Source organism: Hordeum vulgare, chromosome 7H (assembly GCF_904849725.1).
Source record: "Hordeum vulgare subsp. vulgare chromosome 7H, MorexV3_pseudomolecules_assembly, whole genome shotgun sequence".
NCBI lineage: Eukaryota > Viridiplantae > Streptophyta > Magnoliopsida > Poales > Poaceae > Hordeum > Hordeum vulgare.
The window spans coordinates 95,926,152-95,949,989 of record NC_058524.1 but is presented as its reverse complement, the minus strand read 5'-3'; the positions used below and the strand labels follow the sequence as shown (position 1 = coordinate 95,949,989).

Here is a 23,838-nt window from a genome sequence, read left to right as displayed (position 1 = left end):
GTTCAGTCGGAACTGACTAAGGGCCTTGTCCTTTGTGAGGGGTAGTCCTTGGGTAGGACCTACAGGGCAGGCCTATGACCCTACCCTAGGACTATAACCCCATCAGTGACCTCACCCAGTGACAGAAGGGGTAGCGAGGCACGCATCGTGTTGTTGCCATCAAGGGTAAAAAGATGGGTTTTCATCATTGGTTTGATATTATCCCTCTACATCATGTCATCTTGCTTAAGGCGGTACTCTGTTCGTCATGAACTCAATACACTAGATGCATGCTGTATAGCGGTCGATGTGTGGAGTAATAGTAGTAGATGCAGAAAGTATCGATCTACTTGTCTCGGACGTGATGCCTATATGTATGATCATTGCCTTAGATATCATCATGACTTTGCGCGGTTCTATCAATTGCTCGACAGTAATTTGTTCACTCACCGTGATATTTGCTATTTTGAGAGAAGCCTCTAGTGAACACCATGGCCCCCGGGTCTACTCCACACCATATTTTGAGCCTTACTCTTTTTCTTCGTTGCACTTTCCGCCTTCAGATCTCACTTTGCAATCAATCTTGAAGGGATTGACAACCCCTTTATAGCGTTGGGTGCAAGCTCTTTGTGTTTGTGCAGGTACTCTGGACTTGACGAGATTCTCCTACTGGATTGATACCTTGGTTCTCAAGCTGAGGAAAACACTTACTGCTCCTGTGCTGCATCGCCCTTTCCTCTTCAAGGGAAAAACCAACTCAAGCTCAAGAGACGACAGAAGGATTTCTGACACCATTGCGGGGAAAGGACTTTTGTTGCCGTAGGAGTAACGTGTTTCTGTAGTCACTCGACCATGCCTTAATTTTTCTAACTCCTTTTTTAATTTATCAATCCTTTAGTTTCGGACCCTTGAGAATATCACGGTCCCAAGAGTGTAGATCAGATTGCACACCTCTCGTGCGATTCGCGAGTGACGGACCAATACCCGCTAACTTGACCTTTTCCAAAGATGCTTTAACAATTTCTGCAACGGTATCTTTTTTAGGCCCCTAGCTTCAAATTGTTTTACATGCCTCTCAGGGCGCCTGAAAATATTTTCATCCAAATAATCCATGTCCAGTACCAACGGGCAATGAACGGAATGGACATGTTCTTCGTTAATCACCATTTTTCGGGGGAATTTACTTGCCCATCCTATATTGCAGACTACCCGATCAAGATGCTCTCGTGTTTCATCTTTACTCCAAGTAAAAGGATCCCCAATATAACCTAAGTCCTCCAAACCGCAACCTATAAGGCATTCACGGAAATCCCTCATCATTACATTTGGTCTTGAGTTACCACTCTCTTTTTCCTAGGGATATAAAATTTCGTTAAAATCGTCCATAACCACCAAAGGGTATTCCCCTTTGCTATGCAGGTTGCGAATATCATCCCATGAGAATTTGCGTCCCATGAGAATTTGCATTCAGCCCAGTTTGGATAACCATAAAAGCCTATGAATCGCCACTGTGTCGTCGTGCATAAACAAAATATTAATAAAATGAGACGAAGCATAGCTCAACACAATTTTATTCATACTTTGATAAAACAGAACAAGGCCACCGGCTCGACCATCACTTTCCACACAAATAAAGAGCAGTACAGTTGTAACCCAATAGCTTGCTCGGGTAATATGTTGGTGGGACGCGACCCATTACTACTTTATCTAAAAAAGCTAGGCTTGGACCGGACCTCTCACTTCCCTTGCTGGATCGCCTTGCCCGCACGCTGGCTCTTTAGCTAAAAAAAGCTACTGGTTCATGTTCAAAATAGCAATAAATTGAAAGAACCATAATTTGTTTGTCTGATTTTTTAAATGTCAATGAACTTGAAAATATGTGCACTAATTATAAATAAATGTTTATGAATTACATGTGTTCCTAAATTTTAAATAATCTTCATGAATTTGATAAAAAGTTCACGAATATGAAAATTACTCACAAACTAAAAGAGAGGTTCTATAAAAATCACAATTTTTAAAAGGAATTATTCAATTTGAAAAATGTTCTTGATTTTTGTCTTGAAAAAACTGAAAATACGGACAATAGGAGTAAAAACATGTCGTGCACCAATAGAATTTTACAAAGAAATTGACCCAAACTGCTGGGGGGGGGGGGGGGGGAGGGTCCTCCCGCCATATTATCAATGCAGAGTGAGCGGTCGTCGCGGGCACCACACCACGCGGTACTCACACGCCCATGCGACATTGGCCTAGCACAACGAGCACAAGCAGAGACGGCGAGACAAATGCACACCTTTTTTTATTCCAGCCAATTTACTTGCAATTAAAAAATCAGGAATACAAAAGATTGGTTTAACTTTTAAAATCTTCATGAATTTTAAGAAAATCACGAAATTCAAAACCATTGATGAATAATACAAATTCCAAATATGTTCATGAATTTGAAAAAAGGTTCATAAATGAAAAAAATCTACAAAAATTAGAAAATTGTTTATTTTAAGAACTTTACGAATTAATAGATGCTTTTGGAAATGTTCCTGAAATTTAAAATTATATTTTGTAATGTAAAACATGTTCATGTGTTTGAAAGAATGTTAGCAAATTTAAAAACCATTCACGAAACTCAAAATATGTCATGAGATCCAAGAATTATTCACCAATTGAAATAATATTGACGAATTCAAAACCATCGCGAAACTAAAAAGATTGACGAATGCAAAAAATGAGAATACAAAAGATATTCTCCAAATTCAAACAATCTTTATGAAACTAACAATGGAAAAAATAAAACAAAAATCTGCAAAAGAATTAAGAAAACTGAATGAGAACCTCGTGGAACCTTCCTAAAACCACTCCAAGGGAAAACACTTGAAGATAGTTGATGGGCCAGGCCACAAACGAGCGTGCCTGAGAAGCACATTAGGACATGTATAATGGTTGGTAAGACAATTTTACCTTAAGATTTGCATGTAATTTAGAAATGACAATGAAAACATGTCTATGATGGGTTATTTCTTAGGATCCTCTACAATAACTAGATATTCCTAAAAACGTGGTAAGACATATTGTGCTAAGAGATGATCTCTTAAATAAGAGAAGGCAAGTTTGTTCTTACAAATTTTCTCTCTTCTTCACCTCAGCATTTATCCTACATGGTATTTCTAAAATAACATCATTGTACATGCCCTTACTAACAACGGGCAACACATATCATTTCTGACACGGAGTAACAATGACTGTCCCTCTGAAAAGATCACATCATTCGAAATGCCCATGATAAAACGCCGAATAGGCTAGGGCAGCAGCAAGGTGTGCTTACCTCACCAATAATAAAAAAAACGCACACAACATACACACAAAACGGGTGGAAAATTCACAAATACCTATTTGACGCATTGCATGACAAACAATCGGTGCTTCACAAAGGCGAACGACAGAGTGAGCGAGAAATGGGCTGACCAATTCAGCAGCCAGGTGCTATAAAAAATCTTGCTTTGAGAAACATTCGAGAGGGTCCCTGTCTGGGTTTTACATGTTTAGGAACCTTCTAGAAGGTTATGTTTCAATTTTATAATTTCACTTTTTCCATTTTTTATTAAAAAGATCATAATTTTCAAGAAAAAAATGGATTTCCTTTCCACAAAATGCTCCTTTTTAATAAGAAATTTGATATTTCTTTAAAATATTTATTTTTCTAAAGAGCTGTCTTGTTTTAAAAAACAGAGTATTTTTTAGCGAAATTTCAATTTATAAAATTGTTTATGTTTCAAAAAAATATTTCTGTTTCTGAAATAACTATTTTGGGCTTTTTAAAAAATGCTAGAGTTTTAATTAGTGTTCACTTTTTTCAGGAAGTGTTCTCATTAAAAGAATAGATATTCACTAAAGTGAACTGGCTCGCTACGGTGCACATGTTGGTCGCAAGTACTCCCAGTATTGGGGAGCTCTGACTTGTACTGCGCATATTGTCAGGAGAGTGCACAGCGGCCGCCCGAATAGTACAGCCCACTGGCGCTCGAGCGAAGCGAGCTTGCGTATGAATCGACCAAGCACCGGAGGGAATTAGGGAATTTGCTACAACAGTGAAAATTGTTCGTAATTTGAACTCACGACAAGAGAAAACCCGAATGAACAAAAAAAAATGCACATAACTCCGAAGTTATGACTATAGTTGCATATGGAGTGAGCTACTTATCACCACAAGAGAAGGTCGAAGTGACTTCTACAAGGGGTACGCTTGAACACTTAACGTGTGATTAAAAAAACAACCAAGAAGGCAAGAAGGCTTAAATGGTGACTGAGAAAGGCTTAAATGGACCCAAGAAGGCCTAATGGGCTCCAAATGCTTCACGCCTTGCACAGGAAACCCGCGACGAGAAGCCTCTGGACACGGAGACGCACCGGAATCCGAAGGAAGCGCACGTACCACGCTCGCCGAGATAAGCTTCCTGCCGCCTCCACCTTTCCACCCACAGCTCGCCGCCGCCTGACACCGGAGACCACCCTCGAAGACCTACTCATGGCTGTCCTGCTCCGCACCACCAGCTGCGCCGCCGCCACGACCGCCGGCTCCTCCTCGACCCTCCTCGCCACAACCTTCCGCCGCGACCGCCGCCTCCTCCCGTCCCGCGCTTCGCCGGCGCGCCGTGCCTTCACTACCCGCGCCTCGGCCGAACCGCTGGAGGTTTGCGCCAAGGCCTCCATCACCGTCCCCGACCGCCTCGGCGATTGTGAGCTCTCTCTCTATATATCTGAGCCCCCGCTTGCTCGATTTGTTTCTGTCATATGCATTGGAAATGCAAGGGACTGGGCGTATTAGTAATGTATAGGATTGTTTATGGCATATCCGTTATTTTTGCTCTGCCTTTGGTCTGGGCAGAAGTATACTTAGCTGTGCAAAAGAAGTGGGGAAAACTGCAGGTAAGAGCATCAGATATTTGATGGTTTGAAGCTTAGTGGCACATGGAGCAAAGGAGATATCAGAGTCAGCGAAGTGGTTTTAGTTTTTACAGCGCATAGTTGGGGCTGAACCAGATTTGACAAACGGCATTCGGGTTTGTGTGATTCTTTGAGTTATCATCTCTGTGTTCTGGGTGTCAAATACTTGTCCATAAGATATATATGTAAACATAATTGGTTACCCCAATGCACTATAGAAGATTGACTCGTCTTTTCTTGGTAATTCTTCATCTTCACGAGTTGTCTTGAATTTTTTGAGAATGTTGATGATGACTCTGGTACTATATTGCTAGTTTGACAGACTAAGAATTCCATTTAGTCCACCATTTCAGTTTTTCCTCAGTTTAAGAGTCTATTATGCAGAGTAATCTTAGCATTTTTTTTCAAATAATTTGTCTATGTCATTTAAGATGACCGGGCTTCATAATGGACTAGAGACCAATCAAACTCTGTTTACATCAATACGTAAATGCGCCGAGAACCGAAGATTGTGTGGGTTGTAAGAGATGCACATTTCACTTGATTAGAGTAATAAGAATACCACATTGTTTTTTTCTTGTCAGTAATCACTTTTTTAAATAGAAGTATTCATCCTGCAAGTTAGTGATGGCCATCTATATTGGTGTCTGAAATTTTACAAAAGGACAACAACATGTGGGCAGCAGTGTATTCCTAGAATCCAAGAGCATGAACTACCGTCTTCTGTGATATTGGGAGTGCAATGCCCCAACTGATAAATTTGACTGCATTGCATATTTATCACTTTGACAATCGATTGTTTAAACATTTTTATTCTGTGTTAAATTTACATGTTGGTTGCAGGTCCTTTCACGCAGAGAGTTTTGTTGACGATAGAGGAGAAAAACCTGCCTTATGAATTAAAACTAGTTGATCTTGCTAACAAACCAGATTGGTAAGCATCTGGATGAGAAAACTAACCTTTTGAAATTCATATTATTAGTGGCTGTTACTTTTGTTGATAGTTCCATTGTCATCATCTTTTTTTGGCACTTCATTAGGTTATTTACCATTAACCCAGAAGGTAAGGTGCCTATTGTCAAGCTCGAGGACAAATGGGTTGCTGATTCTGATGTTATAACACAAGTGTTAGAAGAAAAGTATCCTCAACCATCCTTGGCAACTCCACCAGAAAAGGCTTCAATGTAAGTGGTATTTCCGGTGCCTTTGTCAATAGTATTACATGAAATTAGAATTGTTACATGCACATCCCTTATATGATTATATCTCTATGTTGTCAACAATTGTAGCTTTAGCTTATGGCCCTTTTTTTGTTACTTTTGGTTATGGATTTTTTCCCCTTTACTATAAGGCATTTGGGTTGGTGTAATGCCTCGACCAAACCCACCGGTTCACCCATCGGTTCCTGGCCATTGCGCCTGGGATCTAGACTGGCCCCACACACCAACACTTTCTTGCGCGCTTTGTCCTCATTCGTGCGCACCCGGGATCAGCTTCCGGGTCGGGCACCCATCCTCAAATTGCTCCAAGCTGAGCACGCTTAAGTTTGAGGTTCCTTCTGCATGGGCTCCTGGAAAAGAAGGTGCACCTTGTTGATATGAGTAGTCTACCATTCCTCTTAAGCCAGGATGTCACAGTTGGTACTGCCATCCTAACAATTTGCACAATTTTTTTTCCAGAGGGTCAAAAATATTCTCCACATTCATTGGCTTTCTCAAGAGCAAAGATACCAATGATGGAACAGAGCAGACACTACTCAGTGAGCTGACTTCTTTTGATAGCTATCTAAAAGACAATGTAAGTGTGCTTGGTGGTAATATCAATGTCTCAGGAGATAGTATGACCAATATAAGTTTGACGAGAATAGTTACTTCTGCAATGTTGTAGCTCTATCTGCTTTCCATATCTGTACAGTGATATAAATAAAATGTGGAGTGTCACAGTTTTATCCATCTGTGTGCCTTACATGCCATCGGTTTTTGCAAACACAAAAACAAATGCAAAATAAGTACTTCCTACAATAGTTGGGAAAAAGTATGGAATATCAAAACGGGCTAGGGCTCATATGCTCCTAAGTGAACACTAAAATCGAAAGAAAAGTAAAAAAAAGGGGAAAATCCAGTTCTTTTTACAATCAACATGAATGTATCTTCTAACTACATGCAATATTTTGTGAAGAAAAGACATGTGTGGAGGTCTGGGCAAAATAAATTAAAAATCAGGAGCATATGATTTCAGATTGTTTTTTTTTTAACTATTTTTTCCTATTTGCTGTTCACACTGAGCATATGAGCCCCGAGCAAACGTCTCCCCTGGAAGAAGTAGAGCTGTATATTATTGCATTTATAGGACTGAATAGGGGAACTGTAAACTCACATTAGAATTGTACTTAGGTTTATACTCCCTCCGTCCTAAAATAAGTGTCTCAAGGTTAGTACAATTTTGTATTAGAGCTAGTACAAAGTTGAGACACTTATTTTGGGACGGAGGTAGTATATGATATGTGTAGTACGCACGAATGTGAATTAAACTTATTGAGCTAATTAAACAAAAAACAAACAAGGAATAAGTTGGTTCTTTGTTTCGCTTTGATACCTGCTTGCATACCTTTTTCTCTTTTGGTTTGTAGCTGAATCATGTAAAATGAGAGTACACAAGGTTTTACATCAACAGTGCGAGCGTGTACGAGTACTTCATGTTAGGCATTTTTTGTTACCACTAGCACGCTCCATCATCTTTGTGGCTCTAATGTGCCCATTACTTTTTTTTTTTTTTGCTTTCTTGTTAAAGATACCCCTCCGGCCTTAATTCTGTATATAACTAAGGTTATTTCTACCGTTTCTCCTCATTCTAGAAATTATTGCCAGCCTATACATTCATGAAGACATACTCGAGTTTGATATTCATAGTTCTTCAGATACCTTATGCTGACCTATTGCAGTAACGATATATAGTCATGGTAGTAGTTTTATAATCACTAATTTTGTTGTTGATATTTACTTGGCTTTGCCTGTATAAATTAAATTTACTAGATATTGATCTTGGATGCTGTTTAATGCAGGGTCCATTTATCAATGGTGGAACAATTTCTGCCGCTGATCTCTCTCTTGCTCCGAAATTATATCACATGGAGATTGCTCTAGGTCACTATAAGAATTGGTCTGTCCCAGATGCACTTGCACATGTGAAAACATACATGAAGGTATATATTTTTCTTCTTGTACAAGAAATTTACGTTTGTTCTTTTGGTAGTTGGTACTTAATGATATCAATGAGTGGAGTTCCATGCCATCTTTCCCCTAGTGTAACAATCAAAGCTATATGTGTCTAGGGTAGTTAACTAGTTATCAAAGGTGCAACCGTCTTGGTATGTTTTTATCTTGTACAAGAAATTCACATTTGCTTTTTTGGTTGAATGGATTTCCACGCTTTTCTTCACCTAGTGCAACTATCAAAGGTGCTACAGGCTTGTCTTTCTGTCTGTTGCGTAAGCAGAAAATACTAGTTCTTGAGTATTTTCATGGCATGTGTGCTCTGCCCTTCACTATTTAGTACGAATCATGACTAAGCAGATGGAAACTGAATGTACAAATGTTATTTAGATCATTCCGGCATTTATATGAACAATTGACCATGCCTAATTATGAGTTGAATATAATACAAGTGGCCTACTTATTTAGAAGTCATAATGGCCTATTTTTATGTTGACTACATGGTGCAAGTTACCCTCAGAGAAACTGGAATATTATTAGTACTTTGAACACAGATTATTATTATATTATGTGAATAGACTATAGATTGACGGAAAAAATACGCTCCCCTCGGTCGATCCCGCGGGCGACCAGGGAGCGAACCCTAGCCTGCCGCCAGCGCCTCTCACCGGCGTACCCTCCCCTTGCCGTCGCCGGACGAAGCCTGCGCAGCTCGGCGGCGGCGGGGCCCTCTCCCTCCTCCTGGTCGGGCGACGCGGGCCGTCACACCGGCGGGAGCTCGAGCTTGCGGTCGTTGGGGGCAGCGCAGCGAGGCGGTAGGACGACGATGCTCAGTGCGGGTGCTGGCACGGCCGGGGCAGCCGAGCACGTGGAGGCACGCGCAGGGCGGCGCGGCATGGCTGCGTCAGGGAGGCCACAGATCTGGCGGCTTCGGGCCAACGGCTTCAGACTCGCGGGGATCCGGCGTCGGGGGGCGCGCACAACGCGTCGTGGGGTCTTCGAGCGCCGTGGATCTGGTGCTTGGGGGCGCGGCTCGGAGGCCCAGGATGGCGCGGTGAGGTGCCTGCTGCGGCATGGTGGGGGACTGCCGTGATGCTGGTGCTCAGGCGGCGTTGCTGCCCTGGCTGAGCTCGTGGTGGAGAGCCTTGAGCGGCCTGTATGGCTCTCGAGCGGCGGCTTCGGCCGCGAGGGGCGCATCCGGTGTGTGTCTGCGTGGTCTGGCATCGCGTGGACGCCCCTCGGGGTGCGCGGATTGGAGGCCCATGGTGACAAGGAAGTGCGCTCCGGTGGCGTGTGATGCGGATCTGGTCTCTGACCATCGGTGGTCTCCGTGAGGTGCGGTTGGCTGCGGCGAGTCTTGGTGCTTCTTCGTTGATGGGCAGCTTCGATGGTGGTGATATTTAGTGGGCTTGCCGACACCATTGCGGGATGATGTGCGGCCGACGTGGTGTGGAGCTTGGTGAAAACCATGTCTTGGCCTCGTGCCGTGACCAACGATGGTGGCGGCTGTGGCCATCATTGACCTCCATGGAGGCATCGCTGCTTTGTTCTACCACTCCTCCCGCGCGGATCTAGCCATTTCAGCATCTCCGAGGAAAACCTTGATTTGTGATCGGACAATGGCGGCGCCTCGGTGTCGTATTCCCTCTTGGGGGCTTCATCTTGGGAGCTTGGTGTCGGCAAGCGGGACAGGTGGATGGCGGTTGGCGGCGGGTGTGGCGTCCAGGTTTCTGTGGCAACGACGATGGTGGGAGCGATGTCGGCGACGCGACAATGGTTGTTGTAGTCGGCTCTTCGGCGTGTCCACGATTTTGCCTTGGTTTCGTTTGCTGCTATGGAGTCGAAGCTGCGTCCGTGGGGCCCTGTGGTACACGATGATTGGTTGTAGATAGCCTGTTCGGCGATCTCCCGTGGCGCCAACATAGATCGTCATGCAGCTTCACGTGTTCGCTACAATGTGGGTTGAGTTGACGATCGCCTCGGTGGAGTCGGAGTTGTTTGCTCAGAGTGTAGGGATGGCGATGACACCTCTAGGGGAGGAGTGATGACAATGACGCCTGCGTGTTGTCTCGTCGAGACCCTCTTTGGAGTGGTGTGCGTGGGCTATTTTATGTGTGCCGCTCAACGGTTGTAACGGTTTTTGCCCAGTTTTCCATAATTAACTGGGCAATCCTAGGCTTTTTTATGGGCAATCTGCCATTTTGATTTTTTATTAGTATATTATGTCAGCCATCTGACTGTTAATATGTTAAAGTATTTGGGGGCATACTATTAAGGAGTGTAGATCTTCAACATCCTATCTTAACTGTAACATTTGAATTTTTGGTTGCAGACTATTTTCTCAATGGATTCATTTGTCAATACTCGGGGCCTGCCAGAGGATGTTATTGCTGGATGGCGCTCAAAAGTCATGGGTTAAGTCACCGCAGTAAAGTAAGACATCCAGATAAGATGTATGTGCACTCCTTTTAGAAGCAATAAGAGACTACTCTTTGCTGTTACCTGGCCTTTGCTTGAATGATGATGATTATGATAGGGTACATGGTTAATGAACTGGCAATACTACTCATAGGTAAAAATAATATGTGAACTTAGAGCATTTTTGTTGGAGACGACGAAGTACTAATATGAGATTTAGTGGAAGAAAGTGCCTCACTTAAAATTAAGCCGAGAGATCACAAGCTGTAGTGCTTGCTTTTCACATAAACCATTCAACAAAATTAGGGTTTGTAAGCTACAAAAGGTAGGTCTAAGGAAATGGGGCACATACACTTGTTGACTTATATACAACATTTCTTCTCTAACTACGAAGATAGACATGAGACAAGGGGAGTCTGCAGAATACATTTTGAGGAATACTGTCTTTGTTATGCTAGTTGGTCACGTCATATGTTGATGAACTAATTGAGGGGAGGTGACTCTTGGTATTATGTAGTGCCAAATGTTTAATTTCTTAACTGATTTGGGATGTGTTGTCACCATAAAAAATAAAAAAAACTGGCAATAGAGAAGAGGTGTCTATCAAGCTCCGGATAGGATCGCCGTAAAAAATAAAAAGGGCGTGCTCGGTGACTGTGATGTTTGACATTGAACACAAACGCAAAGCACAATGACATTTACTGGGTTTGCGTGCCCTGGGAGAAGGGTAAACCCATTAATCGGTTTGCTCGGCTCCGTGCTTATGGAGGGTATGTGGGCAACAGTGTAAACTTTTTATTTGGGATGCTTCCTCTTGGGCCGATGGAGAGCCTTTGGTACAAAAAGTATCACCTCAAAAAACCTTAGGCCACGCCTAGGAAAGGCAGAACTCTTTGTCAAATGAGTGATGAACTAAGGTGGAAGGATAAGGTTGGAGTATTTTAGTCTAATTGTTCTATGCTCTTGGCCTACCATGGGCTTGGTGCACTTTAGTGGGTTCCTTTGCTTGTTGGATCCCCTTGTGACTTCATCATTTGGCCTTTTTTGTGCGCTTGTGTTCTTCCTCTGGCATCCTGGCTAATGCATTTTGCAGATTGGTTGTTCCCTGGTCAGTGTCAATTTTTTCCCAACAACACCTTGCCTTTACTGAGACTATAATCCAGAATGGAATTTTGATTTGCCACTTCCTATCAGACCGTCAAGTCAATACGATAATGACCATTTTGAACCCGTTAATAAGAAAAAAGGGATATGCTTCCCCTGGCCTTGGCAGCTTCAAAACAAAAACTAGGGACAATCAATAGTAACTGCTGAAACATGTCTCTTCACAAGCACAAAAAACAAGGGGCAAAATGGTCTTTTCAGCTATCAAACTTAAGGGTCATTACATAGTCAACTAATTGAATTGGTAAAAATCCATAACAGCAAGAAATTTTTAGTGGCACGTCTAGGCGGAGGAAGTTCCAATGCCATATCCAGAAGTAGACTAATTTTTTGTGGCAAAACAAGAATTTTCTAAAAAAGAACCGTGAGCAAACTTCGTAGTAATACTGAATTTAGTGATGTAAGAGAACATTAGAGCATGTTTAAATGTGTATGAGAATTATTCTTGTTGAAGAGTTAATTTCACCATTTTAGTTACTTTCATATCTAATCCCACAAACGATGTACTCCCTCCGTTCCTTTATGTAAGGTGTATTTTTTTGGGCGAGGTGACCAAGGCACAGAGTTGAGAAGAATTGGAGGAAAATATCCTTACCTAGCAACTTAATTAGAGGCAACTAAATAACCAGTGACCTAATAAAAGGCAACTGAATGAAATAAACCGGTGGGATGGGACGGAGAGAAATGTGAGTGCATGCAATTAGGGAGAGAGATTCTTTTTTTCCTACCTTCCTATTGAGGACTACGTACTACTCCCCCGTCCCATAATATAAGAGCGTTGTTGACACTAGTATAGTGTAAATAACGCTCTTATATTATGGGACGGAGGGAGTACTTATGGAAGGCATGTACTGGATGGTGGAAGGGCACAAATGGAAAACTGAGGAAAAGAGAAATACACCTTACATTGTGGAATTTCTAGGAAAAACAAATACACATTGTATAAAGGAATGGAGGGAGTATTTATTTGTTCCTTGCATGGCAATTTTAGGTGATTCTAGATTGAGTTTGCTTGCCACTTGAACTGAATGTTCTAGTAGTGTCTTGTGCGACAATGTTATGGTAGGTAGTTCTAGGGTGGATTACAGTATCGGGGATGGTCCTGGGAGGTAGCCTGCTTACATATATGCGGCCCATGTAGGTCATCAATTGTGAGGCCAAGAGGGGCACACAGTTGGGATAAAATCGTTGTGGCTGCCAATTATAGTCGGGACTTCCCCCTAACAAACCTACCAAGGAAAAGAATTCGATGAAATCTCTGAAATTTCACGAAGCAAAATATTTCATTTAAAATATTTTGTTATTTTAAAATTGTTCTTATAAAGAACGTGGAAAATTATAAGAAGAATTATTTTTTGTACATAACCCCTTGCATAACCCAGTGTCAGGTTCTGCTCTCATCCCACAAGTCTGCGGTTTTTGGAACCCACGACTCCATTTCTTTAATTTTATTTTAATTTATGCCTGCTGTAGGAAAATATGTCAAAAAACTTGAGGTTACATAGAAACGATCCCGTGTCTACGGAAGTGCATGTTAGGAATGCACAAGCTGGATATATGAGCTTTTATGTGAGCCGCTACAATAGAAGTATATCCAATTGTTTGAATTCAAATTTATCCAATTTTAAATAAAAAAATGTTGATTTGTACGAAACAAATTTCGATATTTACGTAACTTTGGAAATTTTGATGGTTTCGAGGGTAAGCAGGATTTTCTTGCTGTTGAAATTCAAAACCTTGAAACCGGCCTACCACTTACCCCTAACTTGATTCCAAAAGCTACTTGCTATGAAGGAGACCTGACCATGTTGGAATGGAACTTTAGGCCATACGCCGCAATGTCTAGCTTAGCTTCTTGGAATGGGTTAGGCATAGAGCACACCCATGTTTGTCGCCTCTTGTGTGTGATGACCGTGTACCCCATGACTACACACGCAACTCCCTCGGCCACGAGCGCCAAACTAGATTTCTCCCCTTGTATCTCTCTCATGTGCGTGTATATACACATGCACTATTTGACCGCTACGAGGTACAAACTATTTCCACTGTTCTTGGGATTAGAGCTCTTCGTAGCCACTCCCTTGGTGACATCGTCGAAACCATGATAACATTTTTACCCCTATGCCTACTTCTCTACCTGCTACTCTCGCAACGGTGGTTCCGGGATTGAACACTACAGTCGTCGACAGCAGCAATCATGCTACACCTCTAGCCATGCCGACGGCGCTGTCGATGCACCACATCATCATCAATGCACTACATCAACTTCAAGCTTGATTCGGTGGGGGGCAACTACTCCAAGTGGCGGGATACTTCCACTTTGTCCATTGCAAGTTCCGTATGCAAGATAACATGGAGATCTTCAAACCCCGCCACGACAGTGCCTAATGGAGGAACGATGAGGTTATCATCGTTATGTGGATCTACGCCACCATCATCGATGAGCTCTACGATGTTGTGTGGTCGACGAACAACACGGTCTATGCCCCGTGGACTCTGCCAAACACCTTCCATGAGGCATGGACTCGGCTAAGCACCTTCCGTAACAACCAACTGAGTTGCGTCATTCACGCTAGTGTGCATTTTTGCGTGAATGTCCAAGTCGACATGACGATCGCCACCTACTGCTGCAAGCTCAAGAGGCTTGTCGATGCCGGCAAACCCGTCTTCGACAGATAGCTCATGCTCCAGATGTTTTGTGGTCTCTACCGCCGCTTCTAGATCATGGCCACTCTTTTGCCATGCAGGTCCACCTCCTGCCCACCTCTTGACGCTTGTTCAGGCACGATCTGGCTCCTTGAAGAGTAGGCTTCGCCGAGCGTGAGCGCATCGAGGGCTAGTTGGTGCTTGTCACCGGCAATCAACCCTGGATGGTGGGGTACTTCACACCATAAGGTGAGTGCATCATAGGTACCACCCAATATCTAGACTCGTGCCTTGGTGCCTAACACGTGGCCTTCCCGATTGTCTCGCCTACCATGAAGTCTTTGTAGGCATGGGACCAATACTCTATGCTGAGTGTCACCCTCAATGGAACTCCGACATGGACCAGTTCGTGGATACTAGCACTTCTTCCCACTTCGCTGGTGATGTGGATGACCTCTCCAGGTTCTATTCCTCTTGAGTGCATTCTCCTCATTACATCGTCCTATGTAACGGTACTAAGATCCCTATCGTAGCTAATAGTCTGGCTTTCCTCACCTCTCAACCAATTTTTTCCATAATGTTCTTTTTTCACCTTTGCACTCATGATAACTTATGCAATATTGCTCCTCGGTTCTCTATGAAGGACCGAGCCACCAAGAAAATGCTGGTAAGATCCAATGGAGATGGTGATTTGTACCCGTTCTTCCCGAGGAATAACGCCAACCCATGCTGCTCTATTCGTGACCAGCCGAAAATTTATGGCATCACCGCCTTGGCCACCCAAACTATTGAAATTTTTAGTGGCTTATCACATGAATACAAAAATTGGTTGGACCGGGTGGCCGATGTGACGATGCCATAAATCTCTGACGCTAGTGACAGATAGAGCGGCATGGGTGTTATTCCTCAGGAAGATTGGGTGTTGGGTGTGGGCCACGAATGCCGATGCCCGCACCTTTTGTGGGATGGTTGTTCCCCATGTTGCAAAGTACTCCATCCAGGTGCTGACACTTGTTGTATGCGTCTAGTGTTGTGCTGGCCACCTTCGGACGGTGGCTGACCCTTGTGGCAGCGATCAGTGTCTGGAGAAGATCCATTGCCAAAGATGTGCTCACTCTCGGCCAGGGTGACCTGTTAGAGAAGGATCAAGATCATGGCTGAACAAACTTGGGGAATGGGACCTGCATGGGCAAACTAGTGGCCATGATCTATCGAAGCGGCGGTTGAGACCTCAAATCGTATGGAGCGTGAGCGATCTGTTGGAGATGAGTTAGCGACGTCAGGCTCTTGAGCTAGAGGAAGTAAGCAGGGATCGTCTGGTTGCTTTTGGATGGTGGTGTAGAATTTAACACCGATTTGAATGGCGCAGCCTAGCTGGTTGGCGCAGAAGAAGGTGTAGAGCCAAGTTCACAGGATGTAGGCGGTGTTGATCGTCAACCGCACGGCGTTGTAAAGCTTGTCCATGATTGTGGCATACATCTCGTGAGCGATGTTGACATCGTTGTTCCTTCATTCAGCTCTCTCGGGAAGGGGTTCAAAGGTCTCCTCAACGAGATCCTTGCGACCGCAGATCAACCTCAACGAGATCCTTGCGACCGCATGTCGACTATGGCGACGCTTGTGAGTTCTGCATCCCACCCCTGGTGGCATGTCAGGCCCCGTCATCCTCACTTGTTGTGGTGTGTGTGTGGGTATGAGGAGAAATCCCTTGCCAGCTCCCCCGACACAACAGCGCGGTGCATCCATGCCGTCGCCCATGTAGGTGGTGCTGTCTTCATCTTCTTCCCATCCACCGGTGAATTTCTGTGCATTCTGTGTTAGCTCCCTCCAATTTTCTCCATCAAGCCACCATTGGGTGGCCATTGTTGTCTTCCCTCTCATTGTTTACAGTTCACTCTGGGCAACAAACACCCTCCGGCGGATACATTTTTACTAGCGGTATTCTCTACAAGCATGTCACTTCTTCATTATCGCCTTACCTCACCACCTCCCACCCTTCCGGCGGTGAAATGGTGCTTCTCCCTTGTGCATGCTTGTCAAGCTAGAGCCTCCATGTCTTCACTCTCAATCTGCCGTGTGACAATGAGCACCCTTCCTTTGAGTGCTGGATGGCACGGAGTTGGTAATGGCACAACTCCTTGACGTAACTACCTGCAGTCTCCCCCTTTCGGTGGCTACGGTGTTGCCTCGGTGGAGCTCTCACGGGTGTTCTTTGAAGTTTGCCTCTGCTGCCGACTGGCATGATGTGCTACCTTGATAGCCTCCTCTCTGCTGCTAGTTCTACCCTGTATATGCTTATGTCATATCCTGTGCTGCATCACAACAACAACTTAGATTCATTGGATGTTTAGGCAGTTGATCTTTGCCCTTTGTTGTACCTGTATCAATGCACTTGGTGTTTTATTGTGTTTCTTGCCTCAGCAAGATGTATTGCCCCTTGGGCAGTTTAATTTTTTTGACCCAGTTTTCCTTATAAATTGAATGAATGCGTTTTTGAAATGAGATCATATTCAGGCGGGGATTCAGGGAGCCATGCCTGCAGCCGTGGCAGACACGGTCATCGTGCATAAGAGGCGGCAGACGTGGGCGTGGGCTGCGCCTGGCCTGTTCCAGGAAGCCGAGCTTATCTTTGGGGTGTGCGGCCTGAAGTGCCATTCCAACAGATACTGAATGTGTACCTTTCACTGCCAGTATTAGTGCATCCATAGCTGTCTATCCCTTTCAGTACATCATCATTTTCTCTACCTGCTGCATTTGATGATTCACATGAAAGTTCTGTTTCTGTATATCATCCCCTACCCGTAAGATGCAATAAAGAATTGTTTGTTAAGACTTCTGGTTTCTGCCAACAACCATAACAAGCATCACAGCTCAGGAAAATGAGCATAATTGCAGTCCGAATAGCATATTCCTCTGCTGTAAAATACACCCTTTGTTCTCTCGAAATATGCTTTCGCCCCGCTATGTTAATATAGCAACCATAGGATACAACATGAAAACCACAGCTGGGGCAAACAACACATCCACGCCTGAAAGAAAAGAAAGGAAAAACAATGCCGACACTGGCGGATCAACGAAAACGAAAATGATTCGCAACTGCTGCGTCCTCTCCGGATTATTCCCACCACGATCCTAGCACTCTGATTCGCCGCTTGGTGCACTCTGATTCGCCGCGTACCAAGCAGCACCTCCAAGAAGGATAGTGACGACGACGACACTGCTGCCTGGACAGGTCCTAGGGTTTCCCCCGGTACGCTCCGGGGAGTGGGGAAGAGGTACACCCGACGCCCTTCAGGAAGGAAGGGTGACACCCTCAGGCATCACCGTGTCGGTGCCAAAATGACAAAGATTTCTCCCGACCCCCAAAATACAACCTCCCGGTCAATCAGAGGCGCTTCACCAATCATGCCATCCACCAACATACGCCACTATGGTCTTGCGGTCACCATCGCCGTCTCACCATGGACAAAGTAGCAAGGCTGCCAGCCTGAAACGAAACAACCATAGACAAGGCCCGACAATATTACAACCATGCAGGAGGGAACAACCTCCACCGTCAAAGACGCTAGCCGTCCGGACGTGACGACAAGAGCACACCGAGCCATTGGAACCAGAGGGCGGCAGCAACTCGGCGGGTGCCGACCGGACATGGCAGCAGGGACACACCAGGCCAAACAGGCCCGGCCGAGCCCCATGGCTCGTAAAGTCCCCGCCGCCGCCGCTACCCTCTTGATCAGTCCATAGGCTCAGCCGGACACAAACAGGCCCGTGAAGCTCCCATCGCCATGTTGCAGCGGTGTGATGTCATTGCTGCCATCTCCATCACGAGCCGTTTATCAGGCCAACCGGAGGCAACGAGGCAGACCCGCCTTGACCCAGATCAGGCCTGCAGGATCTGGGCATGCAGGGCCGGAGCTCCACCACCGCCCCCAGCCATCAACGGCAGCGCCATCACCACCTTGGCCACCCGCGCAGCACCAGGGAAGATCCGCCGCCGCGCCGGACCGTCGCCGCCGATGAGCACCACCTAGGCCAGGGCTGCCCCACGCCACCCAAGACCAGGAGGGAAAGGCCAGAGGTCCGCCGCCACCGGGGCCGCCCGGCCAAGGGCGGGCGCAGCACACCGGCGACGGAGGGAGGGAGGAGGAGGGGGGGGGGGCTAGGAGACGGAGGGCGCGGCCCGGCCGCGGCGGGGGTTGCGGGAGGGTAAGGGGTCACAGGAACACTCTGCACAGGAACCTTTTCCTCACAGCTCATACACCCTCTGTTCTAATTGAACTGCAAAAATGTCTTACATTTATGAATGGAGGTAGTACGCGTTACTGCTTTGAAGAAAATTGCTTTGGCGATGCAGGCATGGAAACAAGGTTCTGAACCTACGATCTGTACAATCTCAAAACCACTGCCTTGCCTGTAAGCATCTACAGATGGTTTTAGTATCTTCACAAAGCTTACGACATTTGCATCCTGAATGACCAGCAGATTTCATGTTCAGTTGAAAGAACAGGCAAAACAACCAAATTCTGATTGGTTTCATGAAACTGGATCCTAGCAGGGTTTTTTGAGCCAGCCTCTCGTTGTGAGTGGGGCTCAAAAGTAGAACTGTAGAATGACAACTGCTGAATCAATCGTTCAGCTATTATTGTTCCAAGATGATTGGTTTTATAATAGTAGGGCAAGTTAGCACATATTGTTAAGAGTTATTTTCCTCTACTTGAGTGTTGAAGAATGACTAAAGAGTTTGTGCTGGATTAGGCTCAGTTTGTGGTTGCTGAACTGTGCTTATTTTATAATCTGATGTTGAAAATTAGCCACAAAAATAGGCACAAGCAGGTCAAACAAACACTAAAATTGGCAAAATTGGGTGGACCAAACATGATTATGATAATCAACCACATTGTCAAATGCAGCCTTACACTTTGGTAAGTCTGGAACGTGTAGGCAGGAAGCTGTGTGAAATTGTTTGTCAAAGCCCAGAAGCCAGTATACCTCCATACTTTTTTTTGAAACAATGGGAAGAGTTCTATCTAAAAGGGAAATGGAAGACAATAGTGTTGATATTTAGGCCTATAGGTTTGAGGTCAAAGCCCAGAAGCCAGTATACCTCCATACTTTTTTTTGAAACAATGGGAAGAGTTCTATCTAAAAGGGAAATGGAAGACAATAGTGTTGATATTTTTTTGATAATACTGCATAACAGTATTACGAGTAAATTTTGCAGGCCTATAGGTTTGAGGACAAACTGTCCCAAAACTATTGATTTTAGGGTTTCCTGGATCTCCACTTTGTTTGTAGACCTGGCTCCATGTACCATATGGTGTGACCTGGGTGGAGACTTCGGTGCACAGCACACTAATCTGTAGCTTGTGATACAGTTGATCAGTAAACCTGTAGTTCTATGAAACTTGATATTTATATAAGTTTGTTGGATTTTACTTTTAACAATGGTGTGCCAGACTATACATGAAAACATAGCTACTTTGATTTACAGATGCACTACCTACTTCCTGTTAAAGTGGTTATGTGCTGATTAAAACATGCAAGTATATATTGATAGGATTTGATCTATATTCAGTAAATGTCTGCAGCTCAATTGCTGATATATTTTTCTGCACCTGCCGCCACAATCTTCTGTGTCTTCCTCAACCGACCTGACCAGTTGATACCCCATTTTAGCTGGTAGTGTATGTTTGTAAGGGGAATGTGAATCTACCATTCGATATGTGCTGTCACTCTTTGTCTCTTTGCTTAAAATCAGCACACTGTTCTAAATTGCTTATACTTAACGACTTTTCCTGTGGTGCTACATTTCCTTCTGTTAGGAGAGACAAGGCTATCGGATGATGAAGAATGAAGAGATTTCCATGTTCATGTGTATAAGCTGCAGACATTTACTGAAGAATTTCAGTGTAAAACTTTGAAGGTAATTCTGTCAGATCTTTTTCTTTTGCTTTCAGTATCAAATGGAAAGTGTCAATATAAATGGTATGGACTTGTAATTTGTCATGGAACCTCGTTTTGTTAAATTTATAAATAAAGAGTCATGGTTGTCTCAATTGTTGCATTGTTTATTTAAAACGTTACTCGCCAAAATATATAAGCTGTGCTACGGACCAAGCTTTTGGCAAGTTGATGAAAGGTCAACACATTAGCTGGGCCATTTTGTTGTAAATTGTAAATAGTAAGTATTCTTCCATGTGATTTGAGTCCGTTGCAGGTCACTGATTATATGAGCCAATCATGTAATCACTTATCCATCATTATCCTAGGCTAGGTCCCACAATTGTGATACCTCCTGCTGGGTTCAAGTTATTAACTTGCAGATATATCTATCCAAGCTTCGGTTTTGATGAACGATCATTCTTGCATGAAGCTAAGAGGCCACATTTTCGTTACTGTTCTTTTTCTTCATGTGTCCTGTAACACTTTGACGTTAAACCCACTGATTAATAAGGAAGCTGCACTAAGCACTAATGATTGATGCAGAAATCCCATTCAAATCACTCTAATCTTATGGCTGGGGTAGGTAACATGTCTTATAATACCCCGTCTGAAAGTGCATCAGCACAAGGTCATGCTGCCATGGATGGTCAAATCTGTGTGATCTGATTTTACTTTCCGTTTTCTAAAAGGAAGATATTTAGCTTTCCTTATGCCTTACATTTTAGACTGAGCTGACATCAAAGGGACCAGTTATGGAATACATGTAAGCACTTTCATTTTCTTTCAACTTCAACCTTCAAATCTTCCGACAAAAAGAGTACTCATAGTAGGTAAGATAAAATCTCGAGGTGATTGGTCAGTTTGTTCTTTCTCGTAGGCCTGAATTAGTCGTCAGCTGTCACAGTTCTGCACAGAGTAGTGGCAGCCATCATTGAGATGGTGTCCACTAGCCGTTTTGCAGTCCTGAAAGACATGAAGCATAACTTGGGCCAGCTTCAACCACACTGGGACGCTTCATTCGTTGGATCCCATGATTTAGTATCAATATCTTTGTTGAATACACACAACACATCACTTTTGGCCTTGCCAATTTTATTTTGTGTGAAATTATTGAGTCCTTTTCAATGGTGTTAGTGGATATGCCCCCATTATCAAGAACAGCGCCGCACACTGTAACACTTCACCGTGTTTAAAAAATGTTCCAACCGTCTCCGCATTATTTTGTCTTCTCATGACTATATCTTGCTACTGACTATTCTATGTATGGTACTGGGTTGTGAGTTGTGACACACACATATGTTATTGCCAGCATTGCAGTGTTATATGCTTGAAGAGTTGTCTTGGATACTGTGTTTTTCTAGCGTTTGAAACTTAGGAGGGTGGGTTTGTATAGTTGAGGGACCAAACAGAATGAAATATCATGGTTCCATTTAAGTGAAATGGGTTGGTTCTGTTCTTGCTTTGGTTGGAAATCAAAAAGTAACATAATGGTTCCGTCCTTAATTTGGTTGAAGGTATTAATACGAGGAATTTGATTCAGCTCACTTCTTCCGTAGGAACGGTGAGATTACTTCCCATATGCCTATGTATAAATCAGCAGGAAGTTGTAGACAGTCTTCTTTATTTTCTCCGTATTTGTAGCATCTTTTTTCACAAAAAAACACAAATTGTAGCAATTTTTGTGAACTCATCGGTTGAAGTCTCCAACATATTTGAAATGATGTATCCATTAGCTACTATAAGAATGATTTCTGTGATCTGCTTTGTACTCCCTTTGTTCCTAAATATTAGACCTTTTAAACACTATAGACTACATACACATGCATATAGACATATTTGAGAGTGTAGATTCACTCATTTCGTCCAGTATGTAGCAAAATCTCTAGAAGGTCTTAGGATACAATTTGAAAAGAAACTTCCCATTGAGTCCAAACCTCATACTCTCTCCATTCCCATGAATAAGACGTGCACTCATTTCAAAATTCAACTTTGATCATCAGTCCGACAAACTAAATATGGATTGTGCGTGACAAAGATTATATCTCGGATTCGTATTCGTATTCAAAAGAAGTTTTCAATGATAGTATGACTTTTAAGTCTCGTAACTTATATAGCATTTGTCCAATTCGCAGTTGAAGTTGAATGTTGGAATGCATGCATGCTTTATTCATTGGAAAGGAAGTTGTATGAAACTTAGAGCATCTATAGCCGGACTGGGTAAATCTGTCCCCTTATATGTTCGTGGACTCGTTTGGGCATGTCCGTGGACGCATTCGGATGGCCCCTTATATTTCGTTCCCTGTATCCACATATAACATATATGATATATGTACTCTTAAATCCATGCAACATCATGCATGTTGGTTACACAAATCATCATCGCATGTAAAGTGTTGGTACTGAATCTAAATAGTGTTTACATAAAATTTATTTGAAGTGCACAATCAATTATTCGCTCTTTGGTTGCACTATGGGTTCACATATGCTTTACCAAATCATTGAGTATCTGTGCGTGCACCTGATGATCTTGGAGATTCTGATGCATATGCAGAAAGTTCATAAAATGAGCTGCATCTTGATCTTTTGGGATTTTAACTTCTTCAGGTACTTTGAAATTATTGATTTGGGCTACACCATCATCCTTATCCTCGATGATCATATTGTGGAAAATAACTCAACATGTCATGAGCCATCATAAAGTTTTTGATTTCTACATCATTGGAGCCATACGAACAATTCTTCAACGAGCTTACCATTCTGAATGCCCTCTCCACATCCTTTTCTAGCTACTTCCTGCATTGATGCAAAGTGATTTTGTTTCTTGCCCCTTGGTTTGAACATTATGTTTACAAACGCAACACACTAAGGATAGATGCCATCGGCAAGATAGTATCCCATGTTATAGTCTTGGCCGTTGATGGTGTAGTTGCACGGCAGTGATTTCCCATTGCAAAGCCTTCTGAACACCGGAGATCATTGAAGCATGTTGATGTCGTTGTGAGAACCCGACATCCAAAGAAAGCATACGAAATCCAAGCCATGTGATGTCACCGCTTCTAGTATAATGGTGGCCTCTTTGGTGTGACCTTGATACATTCCACACAAACCTTTGGGGTAGTTCTTTCGTTGCCAAAGGATGCAATCAATTAATCCGAGCATTCCTAAAAACCCACTGACCACATCCATAGCCAACAACTTTTCCGTGTCTTGCACTTCTACTTGACAGAGAAAGAGATTTGACCTCATCAATCCCTTGTGAGCTTGAAGTAGTCATTGTGTGCCTTCACTTCGTCCACAATGAGCAAAAACAATGGGTTTCACGTACGAAAACTGTGACGAAACCATGGATCATCCAGAAAAGTTGGGTTTGAAACAAAGTAGTCCCTCTGTAGTAGCTTTGCTTCGAATATTCTATCTCGATTGATCACTATTCTCTCTTTGACTAAGCCCTTGCTCTTGCATGCTCATAAGCATGATCATGTTCACTTCTTCGTCCAAATACGACGAATCGAAGAACTGACCTTCAATCATTTGA

General features: G+C 43.5%; 1 protein-coding gene across 11 annotated transcripts; it reads left to right on the top strand.

Annotated features, from left to right (window-relative positions):
- The first annotated feature begins 4,277 nt into the window (after window positions 1–4,277).
- On the top strand, window positions 4,278–23,339 carry LOC123408438 (probable glutathione S-transferase DHAR2, chloroplastic). 11 transcript variants are annotated; one of them, XR_006612751.1, is made up of 9 exons: window positions 4,348–4,712; window positions 5,764–5,854; window positions 5,961–6,104; window positions 6,600–6,717; window positions 7,982–8,122; window positions 10,465–10,585; window positions 20,183–20,283; window positions 21,860–21,864; window positions 22,436–22,771. XR_006612751.1 is itself a non-coding variant. In XM_045101550.1 (7 exons), the coding sequence occupies exons 1-6, from the start codon at window positions 4,502–4,504 to the stop codon at window positions 10,549–10,551; spliced, it is 792 nt and encodes a 263-aa protein (XP_044957485.1). In that variant the 5' UTR covers window positions 4,348–4,501; the 3' UTR covers window positions 10,552–10,565; window positions 20,183–20,416. The 11 variants fall into 11 exon arrangements, 5 of the variants coding, with proteins under 5 accessions (XP_044957488.1, XP_044957485.1, XP_044957484.1 ...); XR_006612749.1 differs by having other exon boundaries at window positions 21,818–21,864; XR_006612746.1 differs by lacking the exons at window positions 21,860–21,864; window positions 22,436–22,771 and adding exons at window positions 21,029–21,066; window positions 21,181–21,635.
- The last annotated feature ends 499 nt before the right edge of the window (window positions 23,340–23,838 follow it).

Bases quoted from the DNA above. Each gene is read 5' to 3' on its own strand.
- LOC123408438 (XM_045101553.1), top strand. From the start codon at position 4,295: ATGGACCCAAGAAGGCCTAATGGGCTCCAAATGCTTCACGCCTTGCAC. The intron at 4,713-5,763 runs GTGAGCTCTCTC...TGTTGGTTGCAG, and splicing joins CCCCGACCGCCTCGGCGATT to GTCCTTTCACGCAGAGAGTT. The intron at 6,105-6,271 runs GTAAGTGGTATT...CTTTACTATAAG, and splicing joins CCACCAGAAAAGGCTTCAAT to GCATTTGGGTTGGTGTAATG.